We start from the raw sequence: 24,342 nt of genomic DNA, 5'->3' as shown, positions 1-24,342 counted from the left end.
TGTGAGAGGCTTCTTTTTTTCGTTTTGATTATTTATTTCATTGAATCATCCCAGATTTCAGGTTTTTCCTTTTATTGAATTTTCTGGTCTTTCCTAAGCTTTCATTTGCTGCTGCATTTAGTATCATTTTTATATTAAGACATTATATTTCTATTTCTTCATTTTATTTTATTTTATCTAGATATTGGTTAATTCTTTCTTCATATAGCAATTGTACATTTGTGTCATTCAATAGTCTAGTTTTATAAACAAATGTTTCAATTTTTCTTTCTGTTCTTGTTACTTGTAGCCATTTAGGTGGTAATCTTAATTTTATTTTAACAAGGAAGTGGTCACTGCTTATTTCATATCCTCTGTGAACTCTAACATCTAGTGAAAATTTTGATGTCTTTTCATTTAATATGAAGTAATCTAATATTGATTTCCATCCTCTTGCTGCCCAAGTATATTTATGTATGTCTTTATGTTTATAGAAGGAATTCATTATTTTTAGGTTATTATAAACTACAAAGTCAATCAATTTTTTACCATTCCTGTTTAGACCTATATTATATACCATTCCTATATTATTATTAATTTTCGTGTTTCCAATTCTTGCATTTAAGTCTCCTGCTAAAATTACGTAATCATTTTATTTATTTTATTATATATGTTTTGTAGCTGATCATAAAAATCAATATTATCTTGTTCTCTTCCCTCTTCTGGGGCATATAAACCAATTATTGTTAAATAGCCTCTATCTATTTTTATTCTAGCTTCTATTATTCTTTCATTCCATAATTTATAATGTTTTAACTGTTTTGAAAGGGAGTTATGAATCCAAATCATGACTCCTGCTTGTGCTCTTTGGTCTCTGTCAACTCCACTGTATATCACATTAAAATTTTCACTTCTCATAGTTCCTTTTAATTTCTTTTTTTGTTTCAGTTATTACTGCTATTTTAAAATTTCTTTCATTTAATAATTGGTCTAATTCCATTTCTTTATATGCTATTCCTCTTACATTTCAGTTTGGTATGTGAATTATATTTGGCCATTTCCATTTTTGTTTTACCTTTTCCATTCCAGGGTCGTTTCCCATAGTTTCAATCCGATTATCTTTTTCTGTCAGCTTACTAGTAGAATTATGTTCTCCATGTCAGGGGAATAGCCTGCCGATGGAATAGTTCAGAGGTAGGGCTGCTACCTTAAGGCTTCTGAACTAGCCTTCTTTCAAATTTAAACCCATTCTAGGGTCGTGTTCTATAGATTCAATCCGATTATCTTTTTCTGTCGGCTTACTAGTAGAATTATGTTCTCCATGTCAGGGGACTAACCTGACGACGGAATAGTTCAGTGGTAGGGCTGCTACCTTAAGGCTTCTGAACTAGCCTTCTTCCAAATTCAAACCCATAGGAGGAATAGGGTATATTGAAGGAAGAAAGAGTAGATTATAGAAGAATTACAGTAAGGTTTATAGAGAGGGCATAGTTGTAAGGTCAGACCCCATGGCCCTCGAGTACTCTAATAGCATAGGGGTCATAAAATAAAAGGAGTTGGCTAATAAGGCCTTATAGGAAAGATTAAAGTAAGTGGATCTTCCTCAAAGTAGTAGAAGGAGAGGAGATAGATCCAGCTAAGGGTCCACGGGAGTGCTGCTTCCCTTACAATCAAGATTATGGCCCTGTTGGTCCACGAGTCCTTATTCAGTATATTTGGACCATCCCACCATATACGCACGCATGCACGCACGCACGCACATGGTGGGCTCCCCTATCCACCACCCGGGGACGAGCTCTCTATGGGTTACAGGGCCCCCGAGAGAGACGGACCCTGTAACCCCTTAGTAAAACCCACTACTTCCATTACTAACCGTAGTTTTACATGGTGAGCAAAGGCAAAAGTTTTGGAGTAATTATGATATTACCACAGTGAGTCTAAATTCTTTATACTTTTCAATGATCTGAGAAGCATATGATTCGTTTAAGTCTCAACTTTACTGAGGGATTCATGAAGAGAATAAAGAAGTCATTGTTCAATCAACAATGAACCAAAAACAATGAACCCAACAATGAACCAAAATCATGCAATATCATTTTAAAAATCAGCATTTGATTATTAGTAACTGGCCAATAATTTGATATTATTAATAGGCCATCACGTTCTCCAGATCTGATGGCTCCTGACTTCTTCCTATGGTGTTACCTGAAGGAAAAGATGTATGTGAACAAGCCTCAGACAATTGAACATTTGAAGAACATTCATGCAGAAATTAGGGCGCTGCAGCCAGAAACATTAGCAGCCATCATGGAACATGATGTGAAAAGGTCCCGTCTTTGTGAAGCTGAAAATAAAAGGTATTTGTATGATGCAGTTTTTCATAACTAATAAAAAAAAAATATCCAGGTTCTGTATTTCATTATTAAAAAAAAAATAGTAATAAAAAGAATAAAAATGGGTATTATTTCTGGGAAAATTCCCATGTTAAAATAATTAATAATTCTTGTAGATGAACTTATACGTCGGTTAAACATGACTTTGAATTTTTCAGGAAATGACAGTGTCTACTAAAATATTAACTAAAAAAACTTTAATCAATACCTTCCTATATTTCACAATGTTACATTACCATCTTCTAGGAACACAAAACTATGATATATGCACGCAGGCACTAACAATTTGCTCATTGTTCGACTGCGCATGAATTGAAGTAAGTATCCATGAACTCAAATTGCTATCAAAACAGATGGCCTAAAGATAAACCTAAAGAAGACCCAAGCTATGTTCAATAGCTATGTCCAACCAGAAATAATAAAAATCAATAATGAGGAAATTAAACAAGTAGATCATTACATATACTTAGGACAACAGATATCAATGGAACAAAATATCATGGATGAAATTAAAAAGCACATGATGCTTGGGGTGGAAAACATTTGGAAAATTACATTCAATATTCAAAAGCCAACTACCATTATGCCTGAAGAGAAAACGTTTTAAACCAAAGCATTCTTCCTATACTGACATATGGCTGTGAAATATGGACACTGAATGCAAAGGAAATTCAAAAATTAAGAACAGTACAATTTAGTATGGAAAGAAGTATGCTTGGTATCACAAGACTGAATCACAAAAGGAATACATGGATAAGAAATCAAAACCAAAGTCTCTGACATCATAGGAAGAGTGAAACATCTGAAGTGGCAATGGGCTGGGCATACTGCTTAAAGACAAGGTCAACGATGGACAAAAGAAGTACTGGATTGGATTCCATGAGAGGAAAAATGCCCACAATGCCCACCTAAGTCATGGTAGGTTGATGATATCATCAAATTTGTAGGAGTGACATGGAAAAGGAGAGCCATGGACAGACAGTTTTGGAGTAATCTTGGAAAGGCCTTCAATTCAGCAGTGGATTGACAATGACTGATAATGATGGATATATATATATATATATACTCGTGGAGGAATATGGAAATTTCAGTCTCTTATCAAAATTTCCATATTGGAAATTTTGGACAAAATGATGGACAAAAGAAGTACTGGATTGGATTCCATGAGAGGAAAAATGACCACAACGCCCACCTAAATCACAGAGGTTGATGATATCATCAGATTTGCAGTAGTGACATGGAAAAGGAGAGCCATGGACAGACAGTTTTGGAGTAATCTTGGAAAGGCCTTCATTCAGCAGTGGATCGACAATGACTGATAATGATGGATATATATACACACACTCATGGAAGAATATGGAAATTTCAGTCTAATATCAAAATTTCCATATTATATTCATAGCAAGTCAGTTGAAAATGAAATACTTCTCTTTGTAAATTATCTTTTGCATCTGTTAATTAATATGCCATTTGCACAACAGATTAGATTTACTATATTATCAATTTTATTCTAAATAACTTGGCATCTTTTAATTCTGTTATTATTTCATCCATTAATATACTGAACAGTAGAGGACTTAATGTATCACCTTGTCTACTCAGTTTCTTCTGCTTCATAAAAATTACAGATTTTTATAATTCATTTATAATTTCTTGAATAACACTGGAGGACTGCATAGCTCAGTGGAAAGTGACATCTGATTCCACAGCACTATGCTGCCTGAAGGAAGACATAAGTTCAATTCTAGTTGCTGACTAGAGGAACTTTGTCTAAGACTTTCTTCATTCAGTTGCCGCGTTAGTCTCTGGAATGGACAAGTGGTTTTTTTTTTCCTCCCAGAAACTAGTTTTTTTTATCCCATACACTCAAGAAAAACAACCATAGAATGCACACTATTTTAAACAATAACATATTGTGTCGCACACCATGAGATGATGGAACTTTTCTACCATCTCTTTGTTGGATGCTGCTTAAAATTAGCAATAGTCTTGAGCCAGCTATCTCTGATTGATTACCAATGGAGATTGAACTGCCCACTCAGTTTCCAAAAGTCTCCAAAAATTCTATTTTTTTTTTTCCTCAATAAATGGTATTTTTTCTCAGAGGCTCACATTGGTGAGTACAGGCATGGCAAACCCGAGATGCAAAAGCTAGACCTGATCTTACTTCGTACAATATACACTTGGTATATCATATCATATCTGGAGACAGGTCTTCTACTCTTTTTTTCCTCTACTCTCTCTTACTTCTTGCTCCTTCCCTCCCCCCCAGTGCTATTAGAGCAATTTGAGCACAAGGGGGGGGGGTGACTCTTTCCTCTCGAACTGTAGTTTCAACTATCTACTAAAAAAGGCAAGCCTAGATGTCTTAAGGTGGCAGCCCCACTGCTAGGATAGGTATTGTCATGCTAGTCACTTGACATAGGGAAACACATATTACTTTCAAGTCTCAACGAAATCCAAACCAGAGAGAAAACATAGGAAACGACTGCTAACTGGAAATGGTTAAGAAACTTTGGAAAAAGAAAAAAAATGGTGAAATGTGCTACATGGAACATTAGAAGCATAGCACATAAAGAAGAAGAATTAGATAAAATATTAAATGACAAAAATATAGAAACTGCAGTTCTTACAGAAACAAAAAAGAAACTTAAAGGAACAAAAGAAACAGCTAACTACAATATTATATATATATTTATTTTATTATTATGGGCAACTCCAAGGAGTCCTTAGACTCATCGAGGGAGGCCCTAAACATCATGTCAAGAACAACTATTCAACATCCACACAGTATCTATCAAACTTTGCCTTGAACTCATTCAGAGTCATGGCATCCACAACAGACTCCGGCAGCTTATTCCACTCATTCACCACTCTCCAAGTAAAAAACCTAGTTTTAATACCCTTGTTAACCACACTCTTGCCCAGTTTCCATGGATAGCCCCTAGTCCTCCCAACACCAGTCCTGTTCAAAAATATCCTCTGAATTAATCTTATAGAAACCCTTCACTAATTTGAATGTCTCAATCATATCACCCCTTTACTGCCTATCAACCAATTTCTGCAACCCACAAATCTTCAACCTGTTCTCATAAGGTTTTATTCCATAGACCTGCTATCATCTTGGTCACTCACCTCCGGATCATCTCCACCTCCTCCCCGTCAAGAAGAAACCCTGGCACCCAGATCTGGGCACAGTAGTCAAGATGGGATCTTATCAAGGCACGATATAGAGGAACAATAACTTGCTTGTCTCTGCTCGTCAAAGTATTCTTCAGTAACCAAGTGATTTGATGAGCTGATTTAGCCACTTTTGCAATGTGCCAGCTAAACTTCAACTCCCTATTCACCAACACTCCCGAATCCCTGGCCTCATCAATCTCCTGGAGTACAGTTCCACCAATATAATATACTGCTGCTAATCTTTTCACCCCAAAATGCATAACCTTACACTTTGCCACATTAAATTGACATCCATTCTCCTTAGCCCAGTCCTACAATCTATCCAAATCATCCTGCAAAATTTTGACATCATGTGCATTCACTATTGCTCTACCCAACTTTGCATCATCAGCAAACAAATGAACAGTTCCTCTAAGATCAATTCCTATGTAGTAGTGGAGTGGACAAACAAATACATGCAAAAGCTGGTGTAATGATTTGGATCCATAAATTAATTAAAGCAAAAATAACTCATTATACATACTGGAATGAAAGAATATTAGAAGTGCGATTAAAATTAAATAAAGAAAATTTAATAGTTGTTGGAGTGTATGCCCTTGAAGAAGGAAAAGAAGAAGAAAATTATTAATTTTACAAAGAGTTATAAGGAATATATGAAAAATTAAATAAAACAGACCATATAATTATAGCCAGAGATCTTAATGCCAGAATAGGAATGAAAAAAATTAACAATAATATACAAAAATTTGGAGAACCAACAATAAGCAAAAATGGAAAGCGACTCATTGATTATACAATATATAATAATTTAAAAATAATGAATACATTTTACAGACATAAAAATATACATAAATATACATGGTGTGCAAGAGAACAAAAATCAATAATAGACTACTTTATAGCAAATGAAAAAAGCAGCAAACCTCTTCCTAGACGTTAAAGTTAGAAGAGGCTAGAAAATGACACAGATCACTATTTAGTACAGACACTATTTAGTATTTAATTTCAGACAAAACTAAGATTTCCATCAAACTGGCTACAAAAAATTCAAAAAAAATAAACAAACTAGAGAAACAAAATATAATTACAAAGTAAGACTACTAAATGATTCAAGTATAAGAAATTTATACCAACAGAGGATCAATAACTATTTAGATAAAATACAAGAAAATGAAGACATTGAGAAAAAATGGAATAGTATACAGTATTTTTCGATAGATAACAAGCACCTAATGTATAACGTACACCACCAACATTTTGTACAGACAGAGGACGGAGGAATTCTTTAAAAGCACGTGCATTGCTAGTATCAGCGGTCCATTGTTTTAATTCCAAATTTTACAATTTTCATATTATTGGGGAGCACTGTGACATTACTACAACTACAATTGAAAGGTAGGTGTACATTTTTTGTATTTTATGAAGTTACATTATTCCATACATCCTGTTTTAAAATATTTCATAAATAAATCATTATTTGTTTATAATTTGTTATTAGATCTGAATTACCCATGGAAGACAGAAGTACTTCTCAGAGAAAATCCTACACAGCGCAGTTCACGCTTGAAGTGGTAGAAGTAGCAAAGGAAAAAGGGAATTATGAAACTGGTAGATTGTTCAGTGTTGGAGAAAGTAGTGTTTGTGAATGGCGAAAGGAATGTTTACATACGAGGAAATGTGCTATGAGGTTTAGAAGGTGCTTGTGGCCAACCATAGGAAAAAACTGTTTGATTGGGTTGTTAGTGAAAGAGCTAAAGGTATGAGAATATCTACTGTCCGTGTGTTGCAGGAATCGAAAAGAATTGCACAAAATGATAATATAAAGGATTTCAAGGCCTACCCATCTTGGTTTTTGGATTTATGAAGAGAAACAATTTAAGTGTGTGCTCCTCTACTAGTGTTGGACAAAATTTGCCATGCAACTGGGAAGCAAAAGTAGCTAAATTTCGTTTGTTTCTAAGAGTGTGTGGGTTGATGCTTGTCACTTTGGGAATATGGATGAGGTTCCCATAAGTTTTGACATGCCTAGTTCCAGGACTGTGAATCTGAAGGGAGCAAAAGAGGTTTCAGTTGCTACAACAGGGCACAAAAGGTCTAACTTTACTTTACTGTTAATTTGCGTTAAAAACGAAATTTTTAATGCAATTGATTCTTTCAACATTGTGTCTGATGAAGAATTTTTTGGATTTGAATAGTGTAATGTTCAATAAATATTAAGTAATACTTCTACCTTAGTTTGTTATTACATTTGATTTACCTCTCATACCTTTCAAATGTATACCACGCATGTTCATTTTTAACGAATTTAGACTTTTTTGTATAGATAATGCATGTGTTATCTATCGAAAAATACGGTAAAAGAAATTATCTCATCAGCAGCATTTGAAAGTCGAGGAACACACAAAAAATATCATAAAAATAAAAAATTACATATATGGGACAATGAAATAAAAACAATAATTGAAAATAAAAAGCTGGCTTTTAAAATATGGTTAATTAGCAAAAAACAAGATGAAACTGAATATAAAAAAAGACAACCAATAGTCAAAAGGGAAACCAGAAAGAGACACAGAGAAAGATGGGAAAAATTTGTATCATATCTAGAAAATGACATATACAAAACAAGACCCAGTGCATACAAAATACTAAAACAAATGAATGCAGTTATCAAAGAAATTGTAAATATAAATTGTGAAACAGATGTAAAAGAATTCTTGGATTACTTTACAGATTTTTGCACAGATAATACTGGCATCAAAAATAATTACACCAGAAACTTACAAAATACCTTAAATGATATGATAACAATGAAAGAATTAAAGAACAACCTAAATAAAATAAAAAATGACATATCAGCAGGAGATGATGGGATAAAATACAATGCGGTCTACAAATTGTAGTAACCCTTGTTGAAGGTTGTACTTATACAACATGGTTTCAGTATAAGACGGTCTATAAACTGTAGTAACCCATTATCTTTTCATATATTTTTCAGCGTGTGACTTAAAAATCAAATTTTATCTTTGTTAAATTTGCGCCTGCCCATATTGCACATGTAGTTATAAAGTGGCGAATTTATATTAGGGAAATACCCTTTAGCACGCATGCACGTCAACTGTTTACTGTATAAAGTATTTATTGTTGAAAATTGTCATCATTTTCTGCAAGGAAAACACATTAAAAATCATAAGTGTGTCAATCTCAAGCTGAGCACTTTATTTTTTGGTGAATTACATACAATATGTAATGGGTTTTTTTATGTAAAAAAAATTATTTTTATAGTAATGGCCACTTAGAGCGCATTTGTGATGTACGAGTTTGTTAACTGGGATAAAACCACCCACTGTAAACTGCCAAGGTAACAATTGAACAAGACTGAAGATACATTCGGTTTCAATCAGCAGATGCGACTCAACCTTTGCGAACTTCTTCATAAGTGCTCCAATCTCTTCAATAGTGAATTAATTGACAGAGAAATAGATTTAAATGAGGAACTGGTACAATTAATAGATGATGTTGAACCAAATGGCAGGGAAAGTTCTGCCAAAGATTCTGATTGTGATGAATCCGTTAAAGAATTCAGTTTAAAAAAATTAGCAGAAGGATTGGACTTGTCAAGAAAGTTATTTTATGGATAATAATCTCTCAATGGAGCACTCTGGAAAATTCACGAGACAATTGGATATTTGTTTAGCTCTGTATTATGAACTTAATAAAAAATTGCAGCATAGTGGTAAGCAAGGTCTTATTACTGACTTCTTGATAACTAAACCAGCCGAAGTATGCAATGAAAATTATACTAATGATGTCAAAGAGATTTCAAGTGATGACAATATCCGGCTACTCGTAAATAAAGAACATCTATGAAACATCAGTTTTGAAGAGAGTAATGACGATTAAAATATACATTTTATTTTGCCTAAAACATTTATGTTTTATGTGCAATGAAGTTTACATACAATTTATAATTTTTCATAATTTTATACTATGTATTTGTTTCATAGTTTATATATTTTCTTAACTTACATGAATTACTTGAATTAAATAAAAATGTTTTTTGTTGGATATGTCACTGTTTATGTAATCTTAAAAAAAAAAAACGATTTCGAAACCTAACCCTACTTTTTCTATGTGATCCGAGTCTCAATTCTAGTAGCAAGGCTTATACGTTGGTCAGACATAACTGGTAATTGGTTTACGGAATTAACAATGCATATAAAGTATATTAATTAAAGATAACTTTAATGAATAACTTCTATATTTCGGCAACGTCACATTGCCATCTTCAGGAACATAAAGATATGGTATGTGCATGCAGGCACTAACACAAAGCAAATAAGGAAGAAACTAATATTGTTCCTAAAGTCCTAATGGTGCCCTCTTGCGGGCTAATTTGGTAGTCTTGGCAGTTGGGCTGAAGTTCTCATAATGTAAGTCTCCCAAATTTGGGGTAGTTTCATGCACCCAAATTTGTTGAGGTTAGGAATGTTTTTTAGAGCTGCTGAAGATTCTTTGAATAATCTTTTGTATTTAAACTTGCTGCAATGAATTATTTTTGTTTTCTTCCAACGAATTTTATGGTGGGTATCTAAGGCATGGTCTGCCAGCCCAGAGCGGCTGTACTGGTGAAACCGGATGTAGCCTTGGTGTTCTGATATTTGTTGTTCTGCCTGTTTGGCCAAAGTAGGACAATTTGCAGCTGCAAGGGACCTGGTATACACTAGGTAGGTCTAGGGGAAGTGGCTGGTCTTTGGTAGAGTGAATAAGGGATGCCAACTTTTTATATGGTCTGTACAGGAAGTAAGGTCATATTTTTTGAGGATATTGGTTATTTTCTCAGAGGTGCCCTGGATGTAGGGGATGGTGATAGACTTGGTGTAATCATTATTGTAGAGGGGGGAAGGGGGGGTTGTGGTTTACTGGTTTTAGTATTTTTTGGGGGTTATAGCCATTGGCTAAGAAAGTGTTGAGGATGTGGTTTAGTTCAGTAGTTGGGGCCTTGTCATCTGAGCAGATTAATTTTGCCCTGTTATATAGTGTTTTTATTACCCCATATTGTTGTGAGGGGGGGACTGCTGGTGAATGTATCTGCCAGTATGGGTGGGTTTTCTGTGAACAGAGAAAACCAAAGATCCATCAAGCTGGCGGGTGATTAAAGTGTCTAGGAAGAGGAGGGTGTTGTTTTCCTCTTTTTCTAAGGTGAACTGGACTCTGGGGTGTTGGTTGTTTAAGTGTGTTAGGAAGGAATGGAGTGTGTCTGAGCCATGTGGCCAAATAGCAAACACATCATCCACATAACAAAGCCAAATAGTGGGTTTTTTGTGGGGCAGAGTTTAAGGCTTTCTCTTCAAATGTCTCCATAAAGAAATTGGCCAAGGGTGGGGAAAGCGGTGAACCCATGGCTGTCCCCTCTATCTGTTTGTAGAACTTTCCTTGCCAAACGAAATAGCCTAAGTTCATTGTGAACTGAAAAAGGGCTGAGATATTGGGAGGAAACTTGGCTTGGATGAGCTCTAGGGTTTCTTTGAGTGGGACATTAGTGAATAGGGAGGAGACGTCAAAACTGACCATTATGTCAGTGTGTTGGAGTGTGAGGTTTTCTATACTGGCTTTAAAGTGGGTTGAGTTTTTTTATGTGTGATGGTGTGTTGCCAGTGTAGTGTGTGAGCGTTTTGGCTAATTTATATGTGGGGGAATCAATGCCATCCACTATGGGACGCAATGGCACATTTTGTTTATGTATTTTTGGGAGTCGATATAATCGGGGGGGTCTAGAGTTATAAGGTTTTAGTTTGTTGGTGACTTCCACAGGCCAAGAAGTGACCTTCTTAAGGAGTCTGTGGAGAGTTCTAATCTGAGAGCTTGTCGGATTATATTCAATGGGGAGGTAAGTTGTACGGTCTAGTACTAAAGCAGTTAGCTTACCTTTGTAGTCTTTTTGATTGAGCACCACAGTGGCGTTTCCCTTATCCGCCTTGGTGATTACTATTTTTTTGTTGTTTTTCAATTCCTGTAGGGCTGCATATTCGTTTTTGGATAAGTTGGTTTTTGGAGATTTGGCTTTTGTGAGGACACCGACTACATCCAGTCTAACGTTGTTGGCGATATGGTTAGGCAGGTTGCAAACCCCACGTTCTATCTGGATCATGATTTCTTCGGCAGGTATTATTTTTGGAAGAAAACAAAAATAATTCATCGCAGCAAGTTTAAATACGAAAGATTATTCAAAGAATCTTCAGCAGCTCTAAAAAACGTTCCTAACCTCAAGAAATTTGGGTGCATGAAACTACCCCAAATTTGGGAGACTTATATTATGAGAACTTCAGCCCAACTGCCAAGACTACCAAATTAGCCCGCAAGAGGGTACCATTAGGACTTTAGGAACAATATTAGTTTCTTGCTTTCTTCCTCATTTGCTTTGTGTTAGTGCCTGCGTGCACATACCATATCTTTATGTTCCTGAAGATGGCAATGTGACGTTGCCGAAATATAGAAGTTATTCATTAAAGTTATCTTTAATTAATATACTTTATATGCGTTGTTAATTCCGTAAACTAATTACCAGTTAGATCTGAGTCTCGCATTACGCGATTTATATAATGTGCCATTTTTGTGGAACCTAACATCTGCGTTATATAGGGTTACCTGTATAAACAAATGGACAATACCAATAGAATTGAATACAAGCATAGTAATACCTATATTTAAAAAAGGGGATAAAAGTAAACCGCCTAACTACAGAGGTATTAGTTTATTGAATACATGCTACAAAATATATAGCAGAATACTTAATGAAAAGCTAAAAATATACAGTGAAAAAATATTATTAGAATGTCAAAATGGATTTAGAAACGGACGCTCTACAATGGATGCAGCTTTCTGTTTAAAACTACTTATAGAAAAAAGAAGAGAATTTAATTTGGAAACTTATCTTTTGTTTATTGATCACGAAAAAGCATTTGACAAAGTAAAAATATATATACCATTTGGTGAAATGGTGAATTGGTGATAGGGAGACTTATCCACCAATTGGTGAAAGTGACCATGAGGTGATTACCTGGGTGGTTGCCAGCAGTGCAAGGACCCCTGTGAAAAAAGGGTATATGTGGAACTACAAGGGAGGTGATTATGAAGAGCTCAGGAGACAGCTTGCAGATGTAGAATGGAATGAGGAGTTAGCTGGAAAAGAGATCAATGCAGCTTGGGGGATTTTCAAAAACTATTTAGTAGATGCAATGTCTAAATGTATACCATGGGTGAGAAGGTTAAATAAGGTAGGTGTGAGATGGATGAATAAAGAGATTAAGCATGCAATACAGAAAAAAAAGGCATTGTAGAGACAGCATAAGAGAAGTGGAAGTAACCAATTTCATGAGGTCTACAAAGACCAGGCAAGGAGGGTGACTTGGTTGGTGAGAGTAGCTAAAGAGAGGTATGAACAGCAGTTAGCTAATGAAGCCAAAAAGAATCCTAGGGAGTTCTTTCGATATGTAGCCAGCAAAAGAAAGAATGATTATGGAAGGATGACATTGATTGGAGGAAATGGTATAAAGACAGCTGTTGCAGAATGTGTTGTGGAGATACTTAATGAGCAATTCATAAAGATCTTTCAATCTTGTGAATGTGACTTCATGGAGAGATTAAGAGCAGTTGATGATGGGGAGGAGAGACTGACTGTAAGTGAGCAAGAGGTGTTTGGGGAGTTGAGTAAACTAGATGTAAATAAGGCTGTGGGACTTGATAATATATCACCACGTATTCTGAAGGAGTGTGCTAGAGAGTTGACACCTGCCTTGACATATTTTTTTAATACGAGTCTTGCACTTGGTCAAGTTCCTAAAGAGTGGAAAGAGGGCAAGATTGTGCCACTTCATAAAGGAGGTGATCGAACTCAAGCATCAAACTATAGGCCTATCTGTGTGTCAGGTGTTGTGGTTAAGTTGTTGGAGAAGCTTGTGAGAACTAGGATCCAGAGTTGGGTTGACAACAATGGTATAATCTTTGATGGACAGCATGGATTTGCTAAAGGGAGGTCATGTTTTAGTAATCTACTTACTTATTACAATAAAGTGACTACTTCCTTGGACAGAGGAGAAGGATACACAGTAATATACTTGGATTTCGCAAAAGCTTTTGATAGAGTACCTCATGATAAGTTGACAGTCAAACTAGAGCAGATGGGGTTGGATTAGTGCATTGGATTAGTGGATTAGATTAGTGCATTGGATTGGAGACTGGCTATCTGATAGGTATCAACAAGTTGTGTATGGGGGTGCAATATCCAGGAAAAGGAAAGTCACTAGTGGAGTGCCTCTGGGGTCTGTTTTAGGGCCATTACTATTTAACTTATATATTAATGATATTGATGAAGATTTGGATGGAGATATTCAGTTGTTTGCAGATGATGCAAAGTTGGGATGAACCATAAAGAGTAGTGAAGACGTTGTGGCCTTGCAAGAAGACTTGAATAAATTGAGTGATTGGGCAAGCAAATGAGGATGTGAGTTCAATGTTGCAAAATGTAAGGTTTTAAAATTTGGAAAACAAAGATGGGATGCAGAATTTATGCTTGGTGAGAATATATTGTTGGAAGTAGAGGAAATAAGAGATCTGGGGGTGATAGTGGATAAGGATCTAAAATTTAGGGGACACATTGCCAAAATTGTGAAGACAACACAAAGACTTCTGGGAATGATGCGGAGGACACTGACATGTAGAAGTAGGGAGATACTTGTTCCAATGTATAAGGCTTTGATTAGGCCACACTTGGACTATTGTGCCCAGATTTGGTCACCGGGTTTTCAGAAGGATGAAGAGATGTTGGAAAGGGTCCAAAGGCGAATGTCTAAGGTAGTTTCTGACCTCTGGAATGTTGAGTATGAGGAAAGATTGAAAAGATGTAATTTGCAGAGTCTAGTGGAGAGAAGGAAGAGGGGAGATATGATAGAGACCTACAAGTTGGTAAGGGGTTGTTATAGGATCAATGGTGGAGAAGTTCTACAGAGAATAGTGGGAGATCAGGGGAGAACCAGAGGTCATCCCTGGAAACTGTATAAGGAGGGTGTGAGTAAGGGAGTGAGAGGCAGGTTTTTTTCGTGCAGAGTTGTGAGTGATTGGAATGCCTTGCCTGAGAGCGTGGTGTCTGCAAGTAGTTTGAATGTGTTTAAGACACGGTATGATGAGATGTGTGTGTAAGATAAAAGGACCTCCTAGATGAGTCTTTGACTCCATGAGGTCTTGTTTTAATAATAATAATATTTGATATATTACAAAGAATAAATATACCTAATATTTTACTACATGCAATATTGAATATATATAAAGATAATAAAATAAAAATAAATGAAAAGTTGTCTGAAAAACAATCTATAAATCAAGGAGTAAGACAGGGATGCCCTCTGTCTCCAACACTTTTCGATATTTACATTAATGAAATATTAATATAGTGGAACACCTTAAACAATGAAGGTATAGAAATTTTCCAGAATAATAAAATAAATACGCTATTATTTGCAGATGATCAGGTAATAATATCAGATAAGGAAGACAATTACAAAGAGCAATATATAATTTAAACATTACAGTAGAACAGTTTGGAATGAAAATATCCATAGATAAAACTAAAACAATGGCATTTTGTGGACAAACTCCAGTTAGAAATTATTAATAATAAAATAATACAACAGATAAATACTTTCAGTTATCTTGAATGTGAAATATCATATGAAGGAGAAATACATAAAATTAAAAACTTCAAAATTTTTACAGATTATAGGCCTGATAATCTGACTATACTATAATTTCTGAACACTCAGAAATTATAGTACAAAAAGAAACGCGCTTGAAAATATACAATACTTTAGCAGTGCCCACCTTATAATATGGCAGTGAAATTTGGGCAATAAACAAACAAGATAAAGAATAAAAACAAGTGAAATGAGATTTATGAGAAGAACTGCAAAATGCACGTTATTAGGTCAAAAAAGGAACGATGACATTTTAAAAGAACTAAAAACAAAATCAATAGAAGAAAAACTAAATAATTATAAACAAAAATGGATTGAACATGTAAACCAAATGGCCAACATCCGACATCCTAAAGAAATACTAAAATATAAGCTAATTGGAAAGAGAAGGCAGGGTAGACCTCAAAAAAAGATATTGGATGGATAATGAGATCGGAACAGACCAATATGGTCTATATCCATAATTAGTGTTAATGATGATGATAAATGGTATTTGAAATAATTTTTTCATGAATATTTAATCTACATGTTTTCAATAAAATCTTTGGAAAAAAGCACAATTTCTATACCATTTTCAACAAAATGAAAGAATCTGAATTAGGCATCTTATTCTAATCCAATGATCTGAAAAACAGGAGACTGCAAATATTCCCATTAATAAATAAATGTATTTCTAGAATTGATCTGATGCCACATTCTAAAACCAATCAGGATAGTATATCTGATCAACTTGATAGCATAATAATAATATAATAATCTACCCTATATATATAAAATGATAAGCCTTTCTATGTCACGTCTTGAATCTCAGGGGGCTACCCTGAGTGTCGAGTCTTCAAAATTCGAGTCATCAGAATTCAAGAAGAACCGGCCTACCAGTCTGGAACTTGGGGGTTGAGCAGCGTAGACACCAGGGGGACAGAACCCCCTTTTGAGTCTTCAAAATTTTAGTCATCAGGAGAACCAGACTACCTGTCCGGAACTCGGGGAGTTGGGCGCCAGGAGAGTGGAGTCCCCCTTTTGAAGACTCTACACTCAGGGGATACCCTAGGCACCAGGACCCCCCTTTCAAGTCTTCAAAATTCGAGTCATCAGAATTCAAGGAGAACATGGGGGGGGCATAGATGCCATGGGGGGAATAGCCCCCCCAGTAGTATAATAATATAATAAAGACAAAATAAATAGTTATGTAATAATGAAATGTAAATTCTGCGTTACCATTAATTGTAATCTATTGCTTTCACTCTCTTCTTCTTTCATTACTTTCTTTAGGTGCTTTAAAGCATGCCAGTGTACCATGGCATTTGCTGCTGCCATGGTTTCTATAACAAAAGTAACTGTCATGAAGCTAAAAGAAAGAAAAATATTAGCAATGGGGATTATATATACGTATACATACTTAAAGATTAAATAAAGCATTTTGGATAAAACTGCTGAGAGACAATATTATTAAAACAAATTTTGCAAGGAAATAAAGTCTTTGGGTAGAAGAAATTACAATTTTACTTTTTCCAATGGCTGTACAAAATACTTTTAGTAGTAATACGGGCAACTCCAAAGAGTCCTTAGAGACCCTAACATCATGGCAACTCCAAAGAGTCCTTAGAGACCCTAACATCATGTCAAGAACAACTATTCGACATTCACACAGTATCTATCATACTTCGCCTTAAACTCATTTACAATCATGGCACCCACAACAGACTCTGGTAACTTATTCCATTCATTCACCACTCTCCAAGTAAAAAAATCTAGCTCTCACACCCTTGCTAACCACACTCTTGCCCAGCTTCCATAGATGGCCCCTAGTCACACACACCACCGGTCCTATTGTCAAAAATATTTACTGAATAAATCTTATAGAAACCCTTCAGTAATTTGAATGTCTCAATTCAAATTACTGACTCAATTTGAATTGAGACAAATGAAAAATATAATAAAGATGAGTGACTCAATTCTTGGTCACTAGTCTCTGGATCCTCTCTACCTCCTCCCTGTCAAGAAGAAACCCTGGCGCTCAAATTTGGGCACAGTAGTGTAGGTGGGGTCTTATCAAGACTCGATACAGAGGAACAATAACCTGTTTGTCTCTGCTCGTCAAAGTATTTTTCAGCAACCAAGTGATTTGATGAGCTGATTTAGCCACTTTTGCAATGTGCTCCCTAAACTTCAATTCCCTATCCAACAACACTCCCAAATCCCTGGCCTCATCAATCTCCTGGAGTACATTTCCACCAATGTGGTATACTGCTGCTAATCTTTTCACTCCAAAATGCATAACCTTACATTTTGCCACATTAAATTGACATCCATGTTCTTTAGCCCAGCCCTCCAATGGTTTGCAGTATTGTCTCCCTGAGCAAGGATCTTTTCTGCTATAGGATACTGGCTGGCACAGCAAAATATAAATTTGTCAGTATCCAAAGAGGAAACAATCCTAGATATAAGAATAAGATTAAAGTAAGTGAATAAAGAGAATAAATCACAAAAGATAAATATTTAACAATAGAGCAGCCGGTAGGATTTTGATTGTATAAGGTTTTAAGTAAGAAAGGATAGATTTAAGTAAACAACTAATTAAGCAATATATATAGAAACATGGATATCACAGCATCCACAACAGACTCTGGTAAAACCTATTCCACTCATTCACCACTCTCCAAGCAAAAAAACTAGTTCTAACAATCTTACTCAGTTTCCAAGGATGGTCTCTAGTTCTTCCACAACCAGACCTCTTCTGAAAAATTTCCCAAGTTAATCTTGTAAAAATCCTTTAATAATTTGTATGTCTCAACCAGTTTGTGTAACCCACAAATCTTAAACCTGTTCTTGTAAGGTTCATTCCACAGACCTATTATCATGTTGGTCACTTACTGCTGAACAGTAGAGACAGGACAGTAAAAAAAAAAAAAAAAAAAAAAAAAAAAAAAAAAAAAAGGGGGGGGGAAGTATATGGAGGTGGGAGGGAAGAATGAAACGAGCCAGTAGTACAATCTCATCATCAAGAAACCCTGGTGCCCAGATCTGTGTGCAGTAGTCAAAATGGGGGTTTTATCAAGGCTTGATAAAGAGGAATAATAATAACTTGCTTGTCTCTGCTCATCAAAGTATTCTTCAGTAGCCAAGTAATCTGATGGGCTTCTTTAGTCACTTTTTCTATGAGCCCCCTAAACTTTAACTCCCTATCCACTATCACTTCCAAATCTCTTGCTTTGTAAATTTCCTGGAGTACAGTTCCACCAATGTGGTACACAGCTGGTAATCTTTTCACCCCCAAATGCATAAGCTTACACTTTGCCACATTAAACTGACATCCATTCTCCTTTGCCCAGACTGCCAGTCTATCCAAATCATCCTACAAAATTTTAACATCATCTGTATTAACTATTGCTCTACCCAACTTTGCATCATCAGCAAACAAGTGAACAGTTCCTCTCAGATCTTTTAGTATATTGTTAATGTACAAATTAAACAGTAGTGGTCCAAGAACAGAATCATGCGGCAATGAAGTAAATTGATTTCAAGATTGCTTTTGACTTTGACATCTAACATAACATCCTTTAGCCCAAGCACATTTGAAAGCAATGAGATCTGATGCAGTAAAGTATCTAAGAAATATATTTCATGCTCTGTCCTGATTGCTTTTGGCTGCTTGGCACTCAGTGTTCTACTAAGGCTTTAGAAACAGTGAAAACTGAGCGATAATTATTTATGGAATTGTAGCTGTTGCTACATGAACAATACAATCTGTTACATACTTCAGAACTTTATTTATAGGCATTTGACTGACCGTTTGAGCATTAAATTTTGCAAGCTTGGAAAGTGTATTCCAGTTAACTTGGTCCATATTCCCCATAGGCATCAGTATAGAATATGATTCCTGTGAGGACATATATGAATACTGCAACACCACTAATTCTTGCAGACAATCTCACTATCTGAATGATCACAGCTGGAGGTCATCCATGACTGCCTATCTTGCCAAAGCAGAGGCTAAATTAGTGCATGACTACCAGAACCCCCCCCCCTTAGAATGTTCATGGATTGTACTATACAGCAGATACAATAACAGGATATTGATCCTAGTGATGGTGGTGTGGAAGACAGGACAGTAAAAAAAAAAAAAAATTGGAGAAGTAGAGGGAAGTATATGGGGGTGGGAGAGAAGAATGAAAAGAGCCAGTAGTACAATCACTGAGGTTCCCTCCACCACAAACAGGTGCCCCAAAATGAGGGTTTAGGGTACTGTGCAGAATGTAGTCCTTAAATGGTGGAGGTCTGAGCAATAATATATCAGCTTAGTGACTTACAAGATAAGTCACTAAGATAACTTATTATACTAAAAATAATAATAACAACACGAAACTCTAAAATCCCAAAATATAAACTTTCCACATGAAATAGCGACCAATCCAGGCAAGACTCACTCTAAATTTAAAATATAAAATTTACATCTAAACTTAAGTGTTCTTTTTTCTTCAAAAGATGAGAGAGTACTAGACAGTAGTGGAATTCTAATACTGTCACATTAGTGACAGTATTAGAATTTAAGAATATGAGTAGATTTTCAATGTCTCCTCCTTATTCACAAATGTCCCACTTAAGGATACCTTAGCTCTAATCCGAGCAGAATTTCCTCCCAATATCACAACACTATTTCATTTTACTATGAACTCTGTTTAGTTTGTTTGTCCAGGAAAATTCTAGAAACAAATATAGGGTATAGCCATGGACTCCCCCCTTTCTCTCACCCTTGGCTAACTTTTTTAATGGAGACATTTGAAATGAATGCAATAAATTCTTTCCCACTTAAATTCATTACTTAGCTACACTACGAGGGTGGTCTGAAAAGTTCTCGGCCTAACAATGAAAAAACGAATTAATAATTTCAAAATTATTTTTATTTTTCAACATAATCTCCCTTAAGACTAATATTTTTCAAGTGATGCTCCAGCATCATTATCCCATGCCTGTAGTGGTTCTCAGTAAGATCTGCAAAATATCCCCTCTACAGTCGCAATCACCTCTTGATTTGAAGAAAAATGCTAACCAGCGAGGAAGAGTTTTAGTTTTGGGAAGAGATAGAAGTCAGAGGGAGTCAAATCTGGGGAATAGGATGGATGTTCCAACAATTCATAGCGCAGATCTCTTAATTTTCCCATTGCCAAAATACCTTCGTGGGCAGGCGCATTGTCCTGATGAAAGTTAATTTTTTATTTCTGCAAACCAAGTCTTTTCTCATGAATTTTTTCGTCTAGTCTGGTTAAAATATCAGAATAATATTTCCTAGTTGTTTTACCATTTTCAAGATAATTAATAAAAAAATGCCTTTAGCAACCCAAACTACTGATAATATGACCTTCCCTGCTAATGGAACCGACTTTGTCTTCTTTGGTGCTGAACAACCGGCTTCTGTCCGCTGTTTGGATTCTGGTGTGTGTGTAATGGTGAATCCAAACTCATCCATAGTAATAAATCAATGCATAAAATCAGTTTTATTCTTCTTAAAACGCTCCAACCACTGTTCAGAGATTATCATGTGATTGCATTTTTGATCTGCTGTGAGCAAGCACGCAGCACCCAACTTGTGCAAAGCTTTTTCATTTGCAATTCTTCATGCAAAATATATCCAACACGTTCTTTTGAAATGCCTATAGTCTCAGCAATTTCATGCACTTTGATTCACCGGTCATCCAATATCATATCATGCACTGATCAATGATTTCTGGTGTTGTTACACTTTTTGGACGTCCCTCACGTGGATCATCTTCAAGGCTGGTACAACCACGTTTAAACTTGGCAGCCCATTTCTTAATTGTCGAAAATGAAGCAAAAGAGTGCTCATAAACTTTTATGAACTTCGAATGAATTTCTTTTGGCATTAAACCTTCTTTTAAAAAGAATTTTATAACCGCACAATACTCAATTTTATCCAATCCAAGGGATACAGACAACACTTTCGCTTCAGACAGCTGTATAAAAAAAAACTACTTGATAGAATGACTTGCAATTTCATATAGATGCTTATGACAGATGTACCAACTTAGAAAAAAACCTTGCTGATAGTGTTGCCATCTATGGTTGAGATTAAAAACTTTTCAGACCACCCTCTTACGTGGATCATGTGTTTCCAGTTTGGCTGCACCACACACTTTCACATCTCATTTGAACAGCCAAAACATGCAAGGATCATATTCACAACAGAAATAGAAACAACAATCTGCCCATCCTAGATATCCTAGTTACAAGAGAACCAAATGGATCTCTGATCTTTCAGTCTACAGAAACTCTCCCCCCACACACACACAGGTAAATACATCCACCAACAATCACATCACCCTCCCTCCCAACAATTTGGAACTATAAGAACCTTAGTACATACACCAGGCAAAATTAATTTTCTCAGATAACACTGCCCTCTAAACAGTACTTACCCACATAAAAACTTGCACCTATCACCAGATAAAAAGAATTTCAACACCATGTACTCCCCACCCTTTTCTTTTAGAGTTACATAGTGATGATCAGCATTCATTTTAAAAATTTAGAGAATTTACAACTGTGTTAAAATAACTTTTTTATTATCCTGACATTTCGATCTTCACATCAAGATGATCATCTGGAGCTTATATCAATATATAAGACAAGCTGAGTTACATTATTAACTGTAAGCTAAAGAAACAATGATTTGATCACATGTTAAAATTTGATCACCGGCATGACCTCTAGTGAAAAAAAAATATTAAAAAAAAAAAAAATTACATCAAGCTAAATTCTATTTATGATGACAGGAATAAACATTCTTTCAGAAACAATGATGTCTATTTTTAGTATTACAATTCTTATTTTTGCTTTTAAGATACTGGATTTTCTACAGTCCTGTATATAGCTGTTCTTAGTGAGGAACGTTCCGTGGGTCGAATACATACCTTCCATATGTTTGGGATTTTTAGACCATCATTATTATTCAGATTGGGGTGGTTGATAATAATCTCACATGCTTCCTTAAATTTCTGTTCATACCATGTTTTAGTGCGATGTAGACAGCTAGTGCTTTTCCAGTCAATTCTGTGTAAGGAATTCAGGGCATGATCAGAAAGGCCAGCTTCAACATAATTATTATATTTAATGTGTCGTTTATGTTCTTTTTGTCTGATAGGAATTGTGCATCCCGTTTCTCCTATATATGGTATGTTGCAAGTACAATAAATCCGGTATACTCTACGTTGGGCTAATGGAGGGAGTGGGTCTTTGGATGAGTGAGTAAGCTTTTTAATTTTGCAGGAGGTTTAAAGGTGGTTTTGAGATTGTATTTTCGTAGTACTCTGTTTATTTTGTCTGATGTTCCTTTAATGTAGGGAATGGTAATAGTTTTACTGTAATCTGGTTTGTCTTTGTTTTTTTATTGAGGTTTTGTAGAGAATTTTGTTAATAGTGAATACTACTAATAGTGGATAGGAAAGTATTAAAGATAATTTTAAATTAGTCTTTTGGTGCCTGTTCGTTGGAACAGATCGTCTGCACCCTGTTTTTTAGCATGTTGATGATACCTAGTTTTTGTGTTGGTAGGAGTTTATGTGTATATATTGTCCTGTAAGTGTCGCTTTCCGGTAAACAATGAAGGAAAGATTGCCAGAGGGCAGACGTGTGATAAGTGCATCCAAAAACAGAAGTATGTTGTATTTTTCAATTTCAATTGCATGAGTTTGTGTTGTTTGTTTAGGTGGCTAAGGAATGTGTCTAATGTCTGGCAGCCATGCAGCCAGATTGCGAAAACATCTTCAACGTATCTTAGCCAGACTTTAAAGGGGAGGAACCTAAGGCAAGTTGTTCAAAATGTTCCATATAAAAGTTAGTAATAGGGAGGAATAATGGCGAGCCCATGGTTGTGCCTTCTTTCTGTAAATAGAAGGCGTTTTGCCATACAAAATAACCTGACTGTAATACATGAGCAAAGAGTGCCTTGATGTCTAGAGGGAATTTGTTCTGTAGGAGAAGGATTGTGTCACTGATTGGGACATTCATGAAGAGGGCAGAGATGTCAAAACTGACTAATAAATCATCTTTTTCTAATGTAATGTCTTTGATGGTGTTTATGAAGTGCTGTGTGTTTTTGATATAGGAGGGGGAATGACCTACCAAACCTTCATAAACGGTATTACTTTGTGAATTTTCGCATGCTCCCCAAGAACTTTCGGTAGCCGTAAGTTCTTGGGGAGCGTGCGTAGTGAGGAATCAGCTTTTTGACCATATCTTCGGGCCAAGTGCTAATTGACTTAAGTAGTTTCTCTGTTTTGTTTTTTATTCTGTTGGTTGGGTTGTAGTTAACTAATTTGTATGTGTTATTGTCAGAGACCAGCAGATTCATTTTTTATACGTAAGTGGTACGGTTTAAAATGACGGTGGCATTTCCTTTATCGGCTCTGGTTATTGCTATGTTCGGATTTGTTTTCAGTGGTTTTATCACTGTTAATTCGTGTTTAGTAATGTTGCTTGTTATTGTTTTGTTATGATTTAAAATGTTGGCAGTTCCTAAAAATATTTTGTCTGCTACGTTATTAGGAATGAATCTTAGGCCTCTTTCAATATTACACATAAATTCCAGTTTATCGATTTCGATGCTATAGCAAAATTTAACCCTTTGTTAAGTATAGAGATTTCGTCTTTGTTTAGAGCGTCATTAGATAGGATGACTATGTTTTTGTTACCTGTAGGTGATTGGTGGCTCCTGTTGTTTCTTGCTTGTGGTTGGTTGTTGTTCACTGCGGCGAACTTTGAATATTGAATATGGCAGCTGTTTCTGTCGTTCTTTTAGTCTTTGGAAATTAGGTTTCCTTTCTTCGTTTGGAGGACGTAGTTTGCTGTGTTGTCCGTAATCTTTTCTAGGCTCATCCAGATATCTTTGTTTACGTAGCTCAAAAGTTCAGTTTTTTCTTTTAGTAGCTGGTTTTGTATAGCGGCTAACTTCTTTCTGGTAGCTTGGATCTGCTCTCTGAGAAGTGCTTTCTCCATGCGGTGGTATATTTGTTGCGCTTTTGTTG

The 24,342-nt window shown here is 35.7% G+C and overlaps 1 protein-coding gene across 1 annotated transcript in view; it reads right to left on the bottom strand.

The window, feature by feature from the left end:
• Positions 1 to 24,342, bottom strand: part of LOC150102941 (putative sodium-coupled neutral amino acid transporter 12) — a 404,858-nt gene that overhangs the window by 335,018 nt on the left and 45,498 nt on the right. Inside the window, exon 3 of the mRNA XM_090397467.1 lies at positions 16,520 to 16,649. Coding sequence (XP_090253593.1) covers positions 16,520 to 16,649 — 130 coding nt within the window. The remainder of the gene's footprint in view (positions 1 to 16,519; positions 16,650 to 24,342) is intronic.

The sequence above is a fragment of the Typopeltis vanoorti genome, chromosome 9 (genome assembly GCF_054136105.1).
Source record: "Typopeltis vanoorti isolate ZY-2024b chromosome 9, IOZ_Tvanoo_1.0, whole genome shotgun sequence".
Classification (NCBI taxonomy): domain Eukaryota; kingdom Metazoa; phylum Arthropoda; class Arachnida; order Uropygi; family Thelyphonidae; genus Typopeltis; species Typopeltis vanoorti.
Note: the sequence above shows the minus strand (reverse complement) of the source record. Positions and strands in the feature narration are given on the sequence as shown.